General features: G+C 42.8%; 1 protein-coding gene across 3 annotated transcripts in view; it reads right to left on the bottom strand.

Moving 5' to 3' along the window:
- Positions 1-20010, bottom strand: part of LOC116857103 — a 176777-nt gene that overhangs the window by 80110 nt on the left and 76657 nt on the right. For all 3 annotated transcript variants that reach the window (XM_032840946.1, XM_032840948.1, XM_032840947.1), the window contains exon 2: positions 13379-13624. In XM_032840946.1, coding sequence (XP_032696837.1) covers positions 13379-13596 — 218 coding nt within the window. In that variant the 5' untranslated portion in view covers positions 13597-13624. The remainder of the gene's footprint in view (positions 1-13378; positions 13625-20010) is intronic.

The raw sequence follows: 20010 nt of genomic DNA on the forward strand, positions 1-20010 counted from the left end.
TGGGGTCAGTAACGAAGTCCTTCCACTGAGGCAACCGCTCTTTAAGAAAGAACCTTAGTAAACCAGTATCACTGACTCCCTAGTAACCTCTTACCTGTAGAGAGAACTCACGTGCTTCCCTGGATTTTACCTCACCCAACCTCCCCACAAACCCCATGTGATCTTCAAGGGAAGTGTTATTGCCTTCATTTGCTAAATGAAATATCCTGAAAGGCTGAATATGTCTTCCAAAGGACTAAATCTGGCAAACAGGGTAGCTGGGCCAGGACACAGGTTTCCTGACTCCTGATCAAGGGCTTTCTACTTCCTCTAGTCCCTGGCCATCCTTCTGCAGGTCTCAAGGACAATCACAGTGGTGTCCGTGAATAAGAGAATGAGGGGAATCCAATAGACAGTCCCTGAGACACAAGACAGGCTGCCAGCGGGGAAGAAACAAGTCCAAGATGATCCCCTTCCTAGAGTGACTCCATTTGCTTTGATCTAACTCTGAATGTTTTCAACTGAGTTCTGATTCTAAAACATTTACATTCACCAGGAGGAACGAATATAATTACTCCCTTTGTGTCTCAAAAGTTGCAAAACTTAGGGGATGTACAACAACCACAGAAGGAATTCAGGAGCTGAGGTGGGGCTGAGGGTGGAGGGGAGGGAGACCCGATCTGCAAAACCGGTGTGAGCCTTTTTTAGCAGCAGCGATGGGGAAAGTGTGCGGTCTCTGAGCTCCATGATTAAAGCAACTGCAAATTAGTTTCTGCAAAGGTCTTTCCCCTTAAATTGAAAAGCACCGTGTAATGGAATTTCATAGACGCTGCTTTGGAAATGACTTCATACCTCACTCTGTTCAGAGCTGAGAGGTGGTTGCGTTGCATGAATTGTAAGAAGTTGAGGCTCTCAAAGGGCAGCCCAGCCTTCCTCCCACATCTGCATCTACACAGTGCCGGGATGCTCACCCCATCCCTTAACCTGGGTCAAGAATGAGTCAACTGAGAGGGCTGGAGTCCCTGCCCCATGATTTGCAGTCTTCTCCTACCCCAAACCAGGCTATCTACCTGCAAACCATGCTTTCTGACCAGAGTCAGGTTCCTGGGGTTGCCAGCTGCAATGAGCCTGGCCCAGGGGCATGCATTTCAAATAAAAGGCTTTGGAGGACTATGGGGTTTCCAGGCTCTTTATGATTCCAAAAGAAACAATGAAATCAAGTTGACAAAGATTTAATGAATGCTACACTGTTTGTTTGTTTGTTTGTTTGTTTGTTTGTTTTCACCAACTACCTTTGCTTTCTTCGGGGTGCCCCTCCAAAACATAAAAATCAGATTTCCAAATTGTCAGCAGCTTCGCAGTGAATCAAACAGGTTGCGTTTCAGTGTCAAGCCTGATTGACTAATATTTCCAGACCGAGCAAATACTTAATGCATTCATGCAAGGAAAGTGTATTCACACCTACTATGTGCCAAGCTCTGGGATAGAACAATGGACACAGCTATCAGTCACGGCTCTCATGGTGCTTGCAATCGAACGATGGAGAAAGGATGCTTTCACATACTTATTCCAACAAATGAAAACCACAGCTCTGACAATGCTCTAGGTCAGGTAGTGGGTGGTACTGGGAGAGCCCCGAGAGCGGAAACAGGCCAAGTCAACACATCGGCAAGGTGTCCTGAGGAAGCTGAGAACTAAAAGGAAAAGTTAACAACAGAAGAGAGACAGGAAAACCCTCAAGGCAGAGGGCATGGCAGGGCCAGAGCTGTGCTGAGGACTGGGGAAAAGGCTAGGATCATTTGGCTTGGTGAGCAAGGAGGAACATGGCACCAAAGGAGCCTAAATAGGGACCAGACCCTGCAGGGCTTTGCAGGAGACCAAAGGAGTTAGGTCTTTGTTTGAAATGCAAATTGATGCCCTGGAGAAGTTGTAAGCGGGAGCGAGGGTGGAAAGACAGTAAGTATCACCCCATTAGGAAATGTCTCTCTGGCTGCAGCATGGAGGCCATATTAGGAGGTGGGGCAGGAGGTGGTGGTGGGCAGGGGGTGGGGGTGGGGGGACGACTGTGAACTGTCTGCCAAAAACCCATCAAGAAGGTGTTCAGAGCCCTAGCTGCCATGGCAGAAATCTGACTCACCCACAACCACAAGGGAAATGGCACAGCCAACTCAGGAATTCAGGGTACCAGTCTCCTACCCCGGAACTCTTTGTACTGCAGTGTTACCTAGTAGCACAGTTTTACTCCTGGGAGTAAGTTGGTAAACCGGGCACCACATCCCTAGACCTCTCTGGAAAACAACCCAGGGACCCAGATGACAGCACTGACAGTAATAAGTAATCTAATAATCAAACAGTAAGGTACTGACTCAAATAATGGGAAAGCAGCACCCATCTGGTGATCTCTTTCCAACTATCTCTGTTGACATATCCTATGCCTAAGAGAGAAGTTCAAGTATGTGCTCTTCAAAAATGATAAGAGTAAAACCCATTTAACTTCCAGTCACTATCTATGTGCTTATGCACTTGAGATAAGGAAGAGAACTGGTCACCCAAAGGACCAAAGTGTGTGAACACAGGCTCACCTCATTAGAGGTTTATGTATCTAAGAGTTAGGGTACGGTGTGCTCCATCTTGGTTTGGGCAGCTACAGTACAGAATACCATGCACTGGGTGGCTTACCGGATATCTACTGCTCATGGCTCTGCAGACTTGAGGTCCACAGTAAAGGCACTGGCAGATTGTGTTCTGTTGAGGGCTTTCTTCCTGGCTTACAGTGGCCACCCTACTGCTATGTCCTCATGTCCTCATGAAGGCTCCACTCTCGTGACCTCACCCAAACCCAATTATCTCCCAAAGGCCCTCTTGATACCATCCCATTGGGAGTTAGGGCAGCAACATAGGAATTTTGGAGGGACACAAACATGTAGTCCATAGCATGCTCATTTTGTCAAATTCTTTTTATTTGCTTATCATTTAATAAAAAGATCTACCTAAATAATGGTATTAATTTTTAAACTATTGTCAATATTTTTCCTCTAACAATCCTGTTATGACCATGTTGCACAGAGTCTACCCAGAGCTCTGCCCCTTCCCCTCTGCCCAATCTGCTAGAGTGGCTCCCATACTCTCCCTCTCTTTGTTTCTGTTAAAAATTCATAATTATGCTCCACAGAAGAGTTTCACACAAGCCCATCAGCTTCTTTGGACCACATCAGCATGGATTAGATTATTTAATTAGTTAGAAATCAGGGCTCTGCACAAATAATGGAAGGCAAGACAGATGAGCTTTGATAGGGAGGCAAAGGAAGGTGGAGACAAAAAAAGGGAGGCCTGGATGGGTTCCCATGGTGGCAACCAGCAGTCCTGAGGTGTCATGTGCAGGTAAAGGGAGGTACCAAATCTCAAGTTCTGGTGTATCCTTGGTTTGTCCTTGAAGAAGGTCAGTGTGGCACGAAATGCCTCATGTTGAACTAGCTCCCTTTATTTCTTCACCTGGAGACACTTCTAGACTACCTTTCCCTTTCAGTTAGGTGAGGCCACATTATTTCTACCTCACAGACAACAGATGGAAGTGATGTGTGCCACTTCTGGGAGTGGCTTATAAAAACCTCTTGCAGAATCCTCCTCGCTCTATTTTCCCAACCCCTTGGTGAACACAGACGGTTCCACCGCTATAGAGCAGTGGTTCTCAGTTGGGGGAAATTCTCTCCCCCTTTCCCCAAGAACGTTTGGCAATGTCTGGGGACATTCTTGGTTGTCACACTGGAAGAATGTCCTACTGGCGTCTAGTGGGAGAGGCCAGGGACACAGCTAAACATCCTACAATGCACAGGACAGCCCTCCATCCATTACAAGGAATTAGGCCACCCCCAAAACGTTGATAGTCCCACTACTGTGAATTCTGAGCTAGAGGGGGGCAGAGCCACAAGATGGGTTCTTGAATGACTGCACGAAAGACACACACACACCCACCATACACACTGACCTGTGTTAGGTAGTGATTTTAACAAGAAATAAGTATTTTTTGGGTTATGTTATTGAGATTTGCGGGTAATTACAGCAGCAAGCATGATCAACAAATACAAGTGACAGAGATTAGTTCTACCTTAGCAACGGAGTCCTATCACTTGACAGGTCCTGTGAAGGTTTGTGGGATAAAAAGTAAAGGGCAGTGAACACTCGGTCCTATCCGTTAAGTCAGTAGGCCTCACACCACCATGGCAGGGAATAAGGTCAAGAATGCAGTGGACTTTTCATAGCTCTTTCATTCATGACTGGGGGCAGGGATGTCTTTGGGGAAAAACTTAGCGATGCAGCGGAAGAACACAGGAGGATCCCATAGCTGTCCAGGAAAAACACACGACCCGCCAGAAGGACAACCAGCACTGACCTCTCTCATTTTCCTCTTTCCCTTCTTTTTTGTACGAAAGCCTGACTGACAATAACCAGCAAGGTCCAGTGAGTGTCTGGTCTGGTCTTGCTGTGACTAATAAGATGATTGGTTGTAGATATCCTCTTTATGGTTGTTCATTATATCACCCGAACATAAAGTAATTTAATTTCAGTGGGATAATTAGGGTATTTCTAATCTAACTGATAGTCTGAATGAAATGAGATTCTCAGAGGGAGATTTGTGTATCAGGAGACTGATGACCTCCGGCCCCAATTTTCACACAATGTATTAATCTGACAGCCCTCCTTCCCAGGCATACTGTATCCGTACATTCCCGGGCCTGTGGGTTAGAGAACACACCCGCAAATGAGATTACTTTATTTATAATGAGATTTCCCTGGGCTCAAGGAGACAGATCATAGTATTTTAACTGAGGCTTCCGACTGACAGAGGATCCATCTGTTAATAGAAGCCCAGAGATGCAAATGTACTCAAGAGGGGGTGTGGCCTTGGCTGGGCTCTGGGAGATGCCACTCAGCAGAAGTGACAACAGAGCCCCGTAGCCTGCCTGCCTGCCTGGGGCAGCTCATTGCCTCCCCAGCAGAGCAACCTGGCGCTGGCCGAGGGCCCCAGAAAGGCTGTTCTCACCTGCCCACAGGAGGAAGCTGCTCGGCTGAGTCTGCTTGTCGAGCCTGAGGTGGGGAATAAGGAACAAGACCACGGGACAGAGGAAGCAGTAGAGGCTGGCAGGGGCTCAGCAAGGAGGGCAGCCGAAAAGACCTACCAGCTGCTCCTCAAGCCCCCAAGCACACCCCCAGGGGCAGACCCACTGACCTCTGTCCTCCACCCTGGCTCTAAACCTTACCAGCAGAGCTCCCCTGTATATCAGTCATCCGCGGCACCATGCGGCCTCTTACCAAATCTGCTACTGAAACACTTCCCGTTATTCTTTTACTCATCGAGCCCCCATACGCACTGAGCATGGATCAAGCCCCAAACAGATAAAACCCTTCTTTTACGCTATTTACACACATAGGATTTTATGGTTCAAGCCTGCTTGGGAAATTCCTTTGAATTCCTTTTAAAATTTAATGTGGGAGAAAAAAAAAACAGTCTGTTTCTCTGGAAGAAATACCATGTTTTCTTCCAGCAGGTAATAAGAATTGCGTGGCTCATCTCGTTCTCCTGTTTCCTTGGGTGCCAGGAAGCTCAGAGACTAAGGTCACGCACAGTAACCTCATAAAACACCAGCATTAGGTTGCTTTTTTAAGGTCTTTTTCCTCCTTATCTTCTATCTTCTTATTTTTCTATTTCTACTAAAAAAGAATGATTTATATGTGTCTTATTTGGTAAGGTATTTCGAGTTCAATTTGGAAAGAATAAGCAAAGATAACCTGAAATAGTGTTAACACTGTATGCCAACTACACTTTAAAAACAAGCATCTTTTTTAAAAAAGAAAACACACAGGAAAATTCTTCATATCCTCAAAGAAATACACTTCCTCTCATTTTCTTGGAGACATGTAGCCCTACCGATTTGTCCTTCGCTTTTCCATTTTTTCATAGATACAATAAATGAATAAAATAAAGGCACATAATAAAACAAGAAAAAATAAATAAGCAAAGATAGCCATGTTGACTTACAAAAGACCACTGTTAAAAGTTCTTTAGTATTTACTAAGTGCCTATTAATAACTAACATCTGCTGAGCATGTGACATGGGTCCTTTTCTAAGCACTCCAAACCTCACAACAGGCTCTGCTGTAAGTACTATTATTCCCACTTTGGAGACGAGAGAATGAGGACCAGAGAGAGTTTGACTAGGGTTACGCATTCAGTAAGGAGCGCATCCAGGATCGAAACGTGGGCAGCCTGGTACCAACAGGTGTCCTCTTAACCAGTGCTGCTCGGCACACACAAGTTCCCATGCTAGGTGATGGAAAATGTATGTCACGCGTGTGGGACACCTCTGCTATGCTGCCTCGCATCCCCCGAAGCTTCCTTTCTCCTCCAGCCTTGCGGCAGCGACTGTCCATGCCGAGGAGTGACCTGACGGCACCCTGCCCTGGCAGCATGAAGGGTCTCTTCTGCCCCCAGGGGTCTCTGCCCCAACCTCCTGCTTGACGATTCTGACACCTCCACAGACCTAGAAAAATCAGGGAGCTAACACCACATGGGGCAAGCCTTGACTAACGAGGGATGGAACCAGTAGGTAAGGGCTCTCCGTTTCAGTCCTGTGGGCAGACAATTCTGAGGCTCCTTCTACACAGCTCCTTGGGGGTCCCCAGGGGAATTCAGCCACGGTTGTCCACACTGCTGATCAGCTCAGGCACGCCAGGCTGGCTTTCCTTCTTCTAGGTCATACCTCCTAGATCCTCACTCTTGCTACTTGGGATCAAGTTCTAAAGCACACTACTCGTAGTTAAGAGCTTGTCTCAGCTCTGCTTTGCGGGGAAATCAAGGTGAAGACACTAACGTTCCTAGTTTGAGGAGTTGAGGAGGGTGACAGGTCATTACAAAAGGAACAATTCAGTAATGGGAGATTAAGTATCCATGACCGAGGAGCTAGAACAATGACTCAAGCTATAAAAACACAAGAGCACAGAGAAAGCAGAGTAAGTAGGGAGCTACCATAAAGTTTTATCGGAACACGGCCATGTGTTCACGGACACGTGGCCTATGGCTGCTTTCCCGCTACAGCAGCAGAGCTGAGTAGTTGCAACAGAGACCCACGGCCAACCAAGCCTAACATATCTAGTAGCTGGCTGTTCACTGAAAAGTCTGTGGGTCTCTGACATAGAAAATCCAGGAGCTATGGAAATAGCGAGAATGGGCACATAGTCTACCTGACAGGTGGTGGTGGGATGGTCACCAAAAGCTGGGAAGAGCCAGAGCGTTGAAGAATGGGAACAAAGACACGCCAGGAAGAGGCAACAGGTGGACCAAAGGCACAGCGGAGCCTCAGCAAGCTGCTGGCAAGGAATCACAGTGGCTTGCTGTTGCACGAGAGAAAGAACAGGAAGAGAAGTGATAGGAGATGAGACTACGGGCAGACATTTCCTGAAGGAAATCAACACTGGGTTATTTCTTTCACTTAACCAGTGCTTAACCACTTGGAGATACTTCCTTTAAGAGGCAAGTATGCCCAAATGGAAAAGTGACTCGAGAGCCTGGTTTGTACCTTGAACTGAAGGGAGTTGACGTGAAGTTCGTAACGAGGATGCTCTTCTGATGAACAGTGGGAGCCCCGCTCATAAAGCAGCCCCCTTTGCAACTGGGCTCTCCTGCCATTACAGTGCTTTGCCCTCCTTGGGCTACATACCTCGGAATAGGCCAGCTGTGGCCTCTTGCTCCAGACACAGCTGGCTTATCACCATTACGGTCCGAACCCACGGCATGCTCTGACAGCCCGCCCCCCCCAACAGGCCTGCTCTGCTGTTTCCTGATATAAGAACGTGGCAGTAATGGGGGGGCGGGGGGCAAGAACAATCATGGAGCCAGATCTCCTGCACAGCCCTGTGAGGGGACCTTCTTCACACCTTCGGGAAAGAAAAACACGTGGGTGACCCCACACGGTCCAACCATGAGCTATTTTGTGTAACTCTTTTAGGGAACCCTCACTCAAGAAAAATTATGTGCCCAGCAAGACAATACACCTGGTCTAGATAAACGATGAAGGTACCGCCTGTCCTTGAGGAGCTCATAGTCTAACAGGAGAGATGGACTTGCCATTCTCAAGGCAGGGCGAGTGGTGCCCACTCCCCTCTGACGGGAGCGCAGCTCCAGAGAGGTAGAGACGGAGGAGAGTAAAAGCTTCATCAACTTCTTAAGGGAACATGCTGTAAGGATTATTTCAGAATGAACTACAGTTACCGCGTCAGCCGCTGACATGTGAGCAGGTATGCAAAGTACTAGAAGATACTCCAAACCAGTCTACTCCCCCTTGAGAGCGCCATGATTTCCCCGACAATACTTATCTATACTCTTGACTGATACAGATGAACCACTTCGGAAAAAGCAATGCAAAGGTAAATTTCAGCCCCCAAAGGACAGAACTTACACATAATTTGGAAAACAACCTGGTAATACCAAGTTGCTGGCATGTAGATAGCCATTTTCAGTTGTTTCAGATTTGGCTGTAAAGGCTAAGATGGAGAAAACCAGCAGTGGGTTTGTTTTTTTTTTTTAAAGGAAGAAGAAGAGTTAACATTTACTAAATATGTGCATCTTGGCAAGCACAGGGCTGGGGGCTTCCTCAGGTCCCTTATCCCCCTGCATCTTCCCAACCATCCCCTGAGGTAGATTCTAGCACTGTGACCGTCTCCATGTGATGGAGCAACAGCGTCACACAGAGTAACTCGTCCTCCAGCCATCCCTAGAAGAGGCAGGTGTCATCTGACAGTTTGCCCACAGGCCTGCACCCTTCACCAAGGCTCCAACTGTCTCCCCTTGCGGGCCAGGCCCTGGTTCCCGCCCCGGACAGCTTTCCCCCGCCCCCCAGCAGTTTTGCCCTGAATAGGCTTCAGGATAAGTTCCTTCCTTGTGATAAGCAGGGCCCACGATCTCTGACAGCTGTTCCCCACTCCTCATCATCCTCTGAAACAATCAGTAAGCATTAGAGAGCACTTTTCCCTTTACAAAGGTGATAATTAGATAACAAGCTGAGATTAAAGTAATTACAGTCAGACAGCTGGCGAGGCAGCACAGTCATGTTGAAATATTGTTGGTACTTCAGCATCTGGTTCTAATAACAGCACAGGCTAAAGGATTTTACATTAATTACAGAACATAATTTAATATAAACATATTTAATTACAATTGATGAGCGATAAACTGTTCAAGAATGACTTAACCCCTTCCGTGTGTCAAAGTGATGGGAACTTTGGGCTGGCTGCAGTCTCTTCCACTGTCTCTCTCAGCCTCCCCCACCATGCCTTCCACAACTCCCTGGTCCCCTCTCCTACAGAAAGTCTCCCTCAAAGACAGAATGTTCTAGTTGGGGATGTTGCTCATTGACTATCCTATGGGTGTCTGGTGCACGTACAGCACTGCCCATCCACAGAGAGCCAGCGGAAAGGAGGGGAGTGTGCCAGCCAGGCTGGGATACATTGCTTTGACTAGACCAGCTGCCCTTCCTCATATTACCTCACGCCGGTGAGACAAGAGGTTGGCTTTCCTCAGCTCGTCTTCCCCATGTTCTCACACCTTTATGTGGTGTTGACTTGGCTTCTGACAGTCAGTGAGCCACCTCTTAGACCATCCTCAGGTCTCCAAGAAAAAGTATGTCATGACTAGGAAGTCCCTGGTGGCTGGAGTATTTTCATAATTTTAGAGAAAACGTGTAACATCTGGAGACCCCTACGTGAGAAAGGACACTCTGTTTTGTCAGGAGTTCTTCCTCACATGCTGCTAACCCCTATCCTTCCCCCTCCAAACTGGCAGAAACAGATCTTGTGTGAAACAGTTTCAAACAACTGGAACCACACAGACACAGTCCTCCATGGATAGAGGACTCAATCATCATCACTGCAACCTGCACATCGACTTCCCAGATTCATAAATGAAAGATATTAAAAAGCCACAAAGATGCCATGTTATGCACTACATGACTATATTCCCCCCAAGCTTCATATTTTGAAATCATAACCCCCAATAGGGGGTTAGGAGATGGAGCCTTTGGGAGGTAATTAGGTTTAGACGAGGTCATGAGGGTGGAGTCCCCATGATGAGATTATTCATAAAAGTCAAAAAGTGGAAACAACCTAAATGTCCATCACCTAAGGAATGAATAAACAGAATGTGGCTCAGCCGTACAACTGAGTATTATCCAGCCATAGAAAGGAAGGAAGTATATTAGAGGCTACAGCATGGATCAACCTTGAAAACATCTTGCTACGTGAAAGAAGACAGACACCAAAGCCCACATATTGTATGATTCCATTTATATGACATGTCCAGAATCGGCAAATCTAGAGAGATAGAAAGTAGACTCATGGTTGCCAAGGGAAGGGAGGAGAGGGGAAATGAGAGGGACTGCTAAAAGGTATGGGGTCCCATTTTGGGGGTGACGGTAATGTTCTAGAATCAGATAGTGGTGATAGTTGCATAACATTGTGAATATACTAAAAACCACTGAATTTGTACACTTCAAAATAGTTAAAAGAGTAGATTTTATGTTATATAAATTTTAACTCAATTAAAAAAAAATGCCAATCTGGGAACTGGAGCTTAATCCCACTGGAGAAGCTGGGAGCCTATGTAAAGTGCGTGGCTCAGCGTTATCTCATCCAAGAAGTGAGGAAGCTGGGGTATTTATATACCTACTCCCACCAGTCACTGATGAAGAAGGTTGCTTCAGTGCAATCCTTATCAAAATCCCAGTGGAATTTTTCACAGAGATAGAGAACAAAAAACCTTAAAATTTGTATGGAACCACAAAGACCCCAAATGGCCAAAGCAATCTTGAGAAAGAAGAACAAAGCTGGAGATATCATGCTCCCTGATTTCAAACTATATTATAAAGCTATCATAATCAAAACAGTATGATACTGGCATAAAAACAGATGCATAGATCAAGGGAATAGCTCAGAAATATATCCATGCATATTTGGCCAATGAATTTACAATAAAGGAGGCAACAATATACAGTGGGGAAAGGATAGTCTCTTTATTTATTTATTTATTTGTTTGTTTGTTTATTTTTTAAGACTTTTGTTTATTTATTTAACAGAGATCACAAGTAGCAGAGAGGCAGACAGAGAGAGAGGAGGAAGCAGGCTCCCTGCTAAGCAGACAGCCCGATGCGGGGCTCCATCCCAGGATCCTGGGATCATGACCTGAGCCGGAGGCAGAGGCTTTAACCCACTGAGCCACCCAGGCGCCCCAGGATAGTCTCTTTAATAAATGGTTTTGAGAAAACCAGACAGCCACAAGCAAAAGAATGAAATGAGACTACTATCTTACACCATATGGAAAAATTAACTAAAAGTGGATTAGATTTGAATATAAGACCTGAAACCATAAAACTCCTAGAAGAAAATGTAGGTGGTAAACTCCAGGACATTGCCCTTCGTGCTATTTTGGATCTGACTCCAAAAACAAAGGCAACAAAAGCAAAAATAAACAAGCGGGACTACATCAAACTAAAGGGATTCTGCACAGCACAAGAAACCATCAACAAAATGAAAGGTAACATACTGAAAGGGACAAAATATTTGCAAGTCATAGATCTGATAAGGGGTTAACATCCAAAATACACAAAAACTCATACAAATCAACAGCAAAAAAGCAAACACTCCAAAAAAAAAAAAAAAATGGGCAGAGGATCTAAATACCTACTTTTCCAAACAAGACATACAGATGGCCAACAGACCACGAAGAGATGCTCAATATCACTCATCACAAGGGAAAAATGCAAATCACAACCACAATGAGATGTCATCTCATACCTATTACAATGGCTATTTCAAAGTCAAAGAGTAACAACTTTTGGCAAGGAGGTGGAAAAAAGGGAACACTTGTGCACTGTTGGTAGGGATTTAAGATTGGTGTAGCCACCATGGAAAACAGTATGGAAGTTCATCAAAAAGTTAAAAATGGAAATACCATATGACCCAGCAATTCCACCTCTGGGCATTTATCCAAAATAAATGAAAACACTAATTTGGAAAGATATATGCATCTCTACGTTCACAGCAGTTATATTCACCATAACCAGGATACGGGAACAACATTAAGTACACATTGATGGATGAACTGATAAAGAAGACATTGTACATACACACACACACAGGAATATTACCCAGTCATAAAAAATAATGAATCTTTGCCTTTGCAACAGCATGGATGGACCTTGAGTGTATTATGATGAGTGAAATTAAGTCAGAGAAAGATAAAAACCATGTGAACTCACTTCTTTATAGAATCTAAAAACAACTGAAAGTCACAGATCCAGAGAACAGAGTGGTGGTGCCACAGGGGAAAAGAGCTAGAGGGTGACTGAAATGGGTGAAGGGGGTCAAGAAGTACGAGCTTCCAGTTATAAAAGAAGTCAGTCGTGGGGATGTAATCTAAGCACAGTGACTCTAGTCAATAGTATTGTTGTGCATATTTGAAAGTTGCTAAAGGAGTAAATCTTAAAAAGTTTTCATCACAAGAGAAAAAAACAAGATTTTGTAACTTTGCATGGTGATGGATAGTAACAGACTTAGTGCGGTGATTACAGTGTATACAAATATCAAATCATAACATTATACACTTGAAACTAGTATGATGTTATATGTCAATTATCCCTCAATTTTAAGTCTGTATAAAATGCTTCACAGCGCTAGACACAGAGAAAGCTCTCAATAGATGTAGTTATTTTTATAGAAGACTCAGTATGATTAAATAAGTTGATAAAAATGGCCCAGCTTATGCAAAGTGGTGGTAGGATTTCCTCAGATCTGTCTACATGACATAATCTTTCTTTCTACAACACAATCTTTCATATAGAGAATTATACTAACCAAATATATACCAACCACCTTGCAAACACACATCAAAAGGCAATTATGTCATCACTGCATTCAGAGGCTATAACAACATCTTTATATCCTTACTCTCTCTTTCCCCCTTATGTACCCTGTTTGGGGGGGAGCAGCTGCTTTTCTCACAAAAAGGCCTGAGGGCTGATGTTATTGTCTGCTCAAGTTTAAATAGATGTGGTTTTTTGTGTAGACGCTCATTTGAGATTCAAAGCCCGCGCATTTGCTGCCAATTTAGTGCAAAGGACCAAGATACAGGAACACCTGAGACTGCAGGAGCAGTGGGACGACGCTTTCTCACTCACGTGTGGGTCCTCCTGTTCCCCTCCTGAATCATGTGACTTTCAGTGGGCTCAACAAAAGGGTGCCCTAGTGGGAGAAAATGGAAGGAATCTCTTCCCATCATGCCCCGCATGGACTCCCGGCAAAGGGTACGCTGGAGGGATGACAGGAGGATGTGGGGCTGGGAAGCCAAGCCTACCTGATCAGGTAGTGGTTGATAATAGTGTCGAAGTAGCTGTAATACACGGCGTTGTTCACGTGGCCATATTGGTCATTGTCCTGCCACCTCGTCTGGATGGGTAAGAAGTACCCATAGCCCTCATGGTGCCGACAACAATCTGCAAACCTCTGGTTCTTTGGTGATGTGCTCAAGGAACGGACATTCCTAGGAAGCAACCTGGAAACCCAGCAGGTCATAGCTGGTGATTGCTGTCTTGGAGCCGACCTTCAAGAAGAAAGCAACAAAGGATAAGGATAGGGTGCCAAAATCTTGATTTCAAGTTTACAAAAGCAATTTCATTCAATTTTGTCCATCGGTTTCAAAAGGAAATTCGATTTTTCTCCCAGGAAATAAATCTTCCCTTATAATCCAAGTACTCATCACAAACGATTTACTTTTTTAAAGGACTCCTTACTAAAAAAGCTTTCACAAACAGTGAGAGAAACAAGTGAAGCCTCTGTTTAAATCTGACTAGTGGGAATTTTAAGTATATTTTGTAAGGAGATCTTCTGTTCCATAAAGTATTTTCAAGGCAACTTCCTTCCTTCTATCCTTCCTTCCTTCTTCTCTCCCTCCCTTCCTTCCTTTCCGATTTATTTATTCGAGAGCAGGGGTAGGGGCAGAAGGAGAGAAAGTCTTAAGCATACTCCACACTGAACATGGAGCCCCAGGCGGGGCTCAACCTCAAGACCCCGAGAAACCAAGAGTCAGACACTTAACTGACGTCACCATCCAGGCACCCTGAGGTGGGTGCGTTTCTGATGAAATCTGTAACACCACTAAGGGTATAAAGAGAGAATTTAGGCAACGAGTATAACATAAAATGATTGCCAGAAAATAACATCAGCTGGGTCTACCAACTATCAGCACTTTTTTAAGGTTATGAATATTCTTCCCTGGAACAAAGGTAATTTCCAAAAATGGAAAAAATTTTAAATATGCATAACAAAAGGGGGATACCCAACAACCCAATGACACCAACCATATGCATTATTCCAGTTTTATAGTCATGTATCTGGATATGCATTCTTAAGTTGGACCATATTGCACACGCTGTGTCATTATCTCTTCTGCTTAACAGTAGGTCGTTACCATGTGTACATATTCTCCACATCATTTGTAAGGTTGGATTCCTGGTAACATTCCATTGTATTGAAGCAGCACAATTTATCAACCCTCTGTTGCTGCGTACTTAGGATTCTGACTCCAATTTTATTGACCAGGATTAGAATCTTGGTAAATAAATCTTCCCACACACCCACGATTATTTTCATAGGATAAACACCTCAAAGCAGAATTGCTGAGTTCAAGGGCAAATGAACTGTTAAAGACTTTGATATAAATCAGTGCCCTCTAGAAAGGTGGTACCAACTTCTACCCTCCCCAGCGGTGTATGAGCAGGTCAATTTCCTTGTCAATTTTAAAATGCTTTATTGATTTGACTGTGTTCTCTCATTTCTACACAAATCCAACGAAACGTGCTAAGTGGAGAGAGGACTCGTGCCACCAGCTGATAGAATAACCAGTATCAGAGTGACCCCTCTGTTTGAGAAGCACTATCAAAGCTACAGAAAATGTAGAAGAGCTGCTTGAAGCTAGGAGCAAATAATCAAGGCAGCAGGACAGGGGAACACACGCAAGGGAGCCCAGCACTTGCCACTGTTTTTCCTCACCCAGGTATATGCCGGCTCACTGTGTGGGGAACAAAGCCTGCGAGACAGCAGCAGTCTACAGCTCATGACAGTCTTGTCGTGTTGGAAAAGGGGACAAGCAGTGATAGGCCAGCTGCAGAGAAGTGAGCCTGGAGGTGCAGGTTCCCTGGAGGGCATCTGCTGCGTCCACACAGTAGGTGCTCTTAGGAGACAGACAAACCCGAGGAAAGCAACTACTACAAGGCTAAAAAAAAAAAAAAACTAAGGAGAAAGTAAGAGTCTCACTGCTGTGGATACACAAATCAGCTTTCAGGGATGCTGAGGAGGAGGGCAAAGACCCCAGACTTTCAGGTTCAATCCGAGAAGGGCTCCTCTCTTTCAGGGAGGACAAACCTTAAACTGACCAGCTTTGATCAAGCTCACCTACCCAAATATCATCTGTGAGCCAGTGGGAAACTAAATCACCTCTAACGGGAAACAAGACCACCTACAGCCTCAGTAGCATTTCAAGCACAAAGTCTGTACTCAGTCAAAACCTATCAGGATAAAGGGACAAATGACCAAAACCCCAAATTGTTTAAAAAAAAAAAAAGACAATAAAGAGACTCAGAGACTCACACAAATTTTGTAATAACCATGATTACTAGACATCAGAGAGAAAGGGCTAATATCCATCCCTAACACATAAAGAACTCTAAAATTGAGGGGGTTAAGAGTTTTAAAAACCCAAAAGGAAAATAAGTGAAAGTCACAAAGAGACAATTCACAAATGCTTTTAAGTGAACTTTAAACATATGGAAAGATGGACTTCGGTCCAAATATGAGAAATTATAACTATGCTGTATTACTGTTTCTCAGTGATTAAATCTGGTAAAAATACAAAGCTTGACAGCACATTCTCTTGACAGGACTGTAAGGAAAGAGCCACTCTCACACACTGCGGATGGGAATGTCCTCTACCTCTCTGGGAGAAGAATGTAACAATATCTAATAAAATCACAAGTGAGTTTACCTTTTGACTCATATCTAAGAACTTACCTTGAAGGTACACCTTCAAGAATACAAAAATACATATAAATAAGGAACATCATTATTTATTATTGAAAAAATATTGGGATAAAACCAACACGGAAGGTTGGCTGATAAACTATGGTACATTCACATGATGGTATAATACATAGCTGTTAAAAAAAAAAAAAAAACTAAAGAAAGCATATAAGGAGAGATTTCCAGGATATATTTGCAGTCAGTCAAAATAAGCGAAGGGCAAGAAAACATACACAGTATGCTACTTTTGTATAAGAAAGAAGAGAAAATAAGCTCTTTTCTGGGAGACCCTAACTAGCTGGAGCGAGACAGAGGGAGAGCACCAAGGTGATATCCACAGCCTGTGTGTCTTGAAAGCAGCTCTACAGGGCACTAAGTGTCTGCCAGACCTGGAGCCTGCTCCTCAGACCCAAGTTCCAGGCCTGGCAAAAAGGCCAGTCACAGGACTAGGGAGGTGTGCTTCAGTCTGCTATCTGTGCAATGTCCTGGGTGTGACACCATGCCAAGAAGTGTCTCTCTGCCTGCCATAGTTTCCTGGGACCCAGGTATACATACCCCTACCCCATTGTGGGTGACTAGAGCCAAGGGATCAGGGGGTGTCCTCTGGGCAACAGCTGCAAGAACCAGGGCACCACACACATAAAAGCTCCCTTCCAGGAAATGCTGGTGCTCTAGAGCACAGCAATGGGAGGGCATAAAGATGGCACCAGCCAGTCTCCATCCCTAGACAGTCCAGTAGGCTACTAGATGTGTTAGATTCGATGCCTATCCCTCAGGTTGAGGGTTGGCTTAGGTTGGTTTAATAAGATAAGATAATTATTTGTTTATATTTACAAAAGGAAACTTGGGAAGGTTGAACCTGAAACTAATGAGGGTGCATTAACAAGGTTGGGGGGGTGAAGAAGGGAAGTAACGCTCCTCTGAATATAGCTTTTTGGGTGATTTTGGGTTTGGGGACCATGTTCATGTTTTACATACTCACATAAGATGATGATGATGACAATGAAATTAACAATGATGGAAGGGAAAAAAATATAAAATGGAATATAAACAGAACCAAATGAGTCCAACTGTATTTCAAATGACTAACAATCACACTGAAGGGGAAAATAATTATTTTTGAATACAGAGTTTTGACTATATACCCTCAGGCTAAAGACAAAAATCTTTTAACAAATTCTAAACACTGGTTTGTGCACATGTTTTTTTATAGTGGGAGGGCTAGCAATTCTGAAACTGTTTTCTATGACTCTAAGACTGGGAAAACGAGTAGATATGTCGAGGATAATGTGAGCCAGGTTTCTCACTTGGAGAAAGGATTTACAAATAGAAAGGAGAAAAAACTAAAATGAACCTTCTGGTGTTAGATTAAACTTTGGAGTATCAATATGAACTCATAGTTTAGAAATAGAAATAGAGATTTCTTATCCCCATTGAGCCTAGACACAATGGCACTCCAGTAGCAAAACGATCTTATTTAAGTGTCCAGGTCTTAGATTCTAAACACCTTTCTCCACTAAAAGAAACCAGGATGCCTTAAAGAAATGACTAATTCCAATGCTGAGGCAGATTAAAAAAAAAAAAAAGATGATCCTGGAACATCTTGTTGTGCCAGCAGATAAAGAACGTTCAAAGAAGATGGCAAAAGTTCATAGGACCCTGCCTAAGGGGATTTGAAATAGCCAAATTTGGAATATTTAAGCATTAGATTTAAAAATTAGATCACGTGGGGAGGGTGCCTGGGCTGTCAATCAGTTGGGCATGAGACTCTTGATTTCAGCTTGGGTCATAATCTCAGGGCTGTGACAATGAGCCCTGCATCAGGCTCCATGCTGGGTATGGAGCCTGCTTGGGATTCTCTATCGATCTCCTTCTGCCCCCTCCCCCCACTCTCTAAAAGAAAAAGATTGATGGAGCATAATCTTCTCAATTAAATAAGAATTCTTAAGTCTGCAAAATTAATAGATGGGGTTAAAGGAAAAGTTATTTGTTACATAAGTATGCCAAGTAATAAATGTAGAAAGGATAATAGATTTATAAAATCATCATTTTGCAAATATCATAGTAATAACTGATTCAGTCAAGAATCATTAGTGAATGCTAAAATAAACTAGGTACAAGTTTGGTGAGGAACATACTATTTCTTGGTCCCCAAATATTTTTTCCACAAATTATTCACTCATTATAAATCAGTAACAGTAGCTTTATGGTGGATCACCCACGAAGACAGTATGATTTTACAAGTTATTCAAGTCAATAACACCAATAACAAACCAAAAGACTGAGAGATACAATATCACTCTGTGTTATTTCTGGCATTATCTGAATCTAATCATAATGGAACATCAGAAAAACCAAAATTGAAGAACATTCTACACAATAATTGTTCTATATTCTTAAAAAATATCAAGATCATGAAAGACAAATGAGGGTACTTTTCAATTAAAAGAGACGAAATACTGCTGACAACTAATTGTAATGCATGATCCTAAATCACATACTAGACTGGGAAAAAAAATGTGGCTATAAGGACATTATTGGAATAACTGATAAATTTGAATTTAGATTATAGATTACACAATAGTATTGTATCAATATTAAACTTCCTAATTTTGATAGGTGTACTGTAATTATGTAAGATGAATTCCTTGTTTTTAGTAAACTCAACTGAAGAATTTAGGAATAAAGAAGCATGACATCTGCAACATCCTGTCAAATGGTTCAGAAAGAAACAGTGTGTGTGTGAATGTGGCAATGGAGAACACCTGTGTGTGGAGGTAAGGATAATAAAGCAAATGGGGAAAAAAGATGTAACACATTTGTGACTCTTGGTAGAAGATATACAGTAATGCTTTCCACCATTCCTACAAGTTTTCTGTAAATTTGAAATTAAAAAAATTAAAGTTGTCCCCAAAACTATCATTCATATGTTCAAAAACAGATTTTAAAAAACTATTTTACCAGAGCACTGGAATCTATGAAATATAATCATTATATTATCAATTCAGTAGATAGGTTAACAACGGATTAGTCACAGTAGAAGAAAAAAATAACTAACTGGAACATAGGTCAGTTTGAATATTCAGACTGAAGTACAAACAGATAAAAAGATTTAAAATACAAACAAGCATAACTGACACACATAGGACAGAACTTTTTTTTTAAGTGACATAATTGTTGTAATTAAAGTTCTGATAAACAGGAAGCAGATAATGGGTAAGAAGCAATATTTGAAGAGATACTGACAGAAAAATTTTCCCAAATTGAAAGAGATGGAACGATGGAACCACAGATTCAAGAATCATTATCCTCCAAGTTGGTTAAATTAAAGAAAAGCAACCATAATAAAACTGCTGAAAACCAAAGATAAAGACAAAGAGAATCTTGAAGAAAAAAGGAAAAGATATTTTACCTTCAAAGCAACAACAACAGGCTGACTTATTTGATGGAAAAATGGAAAACAGAAGAGAAAAGAATGGCACCTTGAAAGCTCTTAAAGTAAATAATTGCAAAGCTAGAATTCTACACCCACAGAAAATACCCTTCAAAAATAAAATCTAAATAAACAGCCATTTTAACAAAACCTAAGAGAATTCATCCCAGCAGACCTACACTAAAGGAAAAACAGAATGGTACTCTTTAAGCAGGAGGAAAATGATCCTCCTATGAAAGCATAATAATGCAGAAAAGAATGAAGATCAGGGGAAAGGGCAAATAAGTAGGTAAGTTTAAATTAATACTGAATCCTTAAATAATAATAACAATATCTTATGGTATTTAAGATATATAATATAAATATGTAGATATTTAAAATATTCCACAGCAGTAGCAAAGGGATAGTAGAGCAAATTCAGTGTTATACATAGTGTCATATATATATATATATATATATATATATATATATATATACAC

Source organism: Lontra canadensis, unplaced genomic scaffold (assembly GCF_010015895.1).
Source record: "Lontra canadensis isolate GAN:19392208 unplaced genomic scaffold, GSC_riverotter_1.0 scaffold118, whole genome shotgun sequence".
NCBI classification, from domain to species: domain Eukaryota; kingdom Metazoa; phylum Chordata; class Mammalia; order Carnivora; family Mustelidae; genus Lontra; species Lontra canadensis.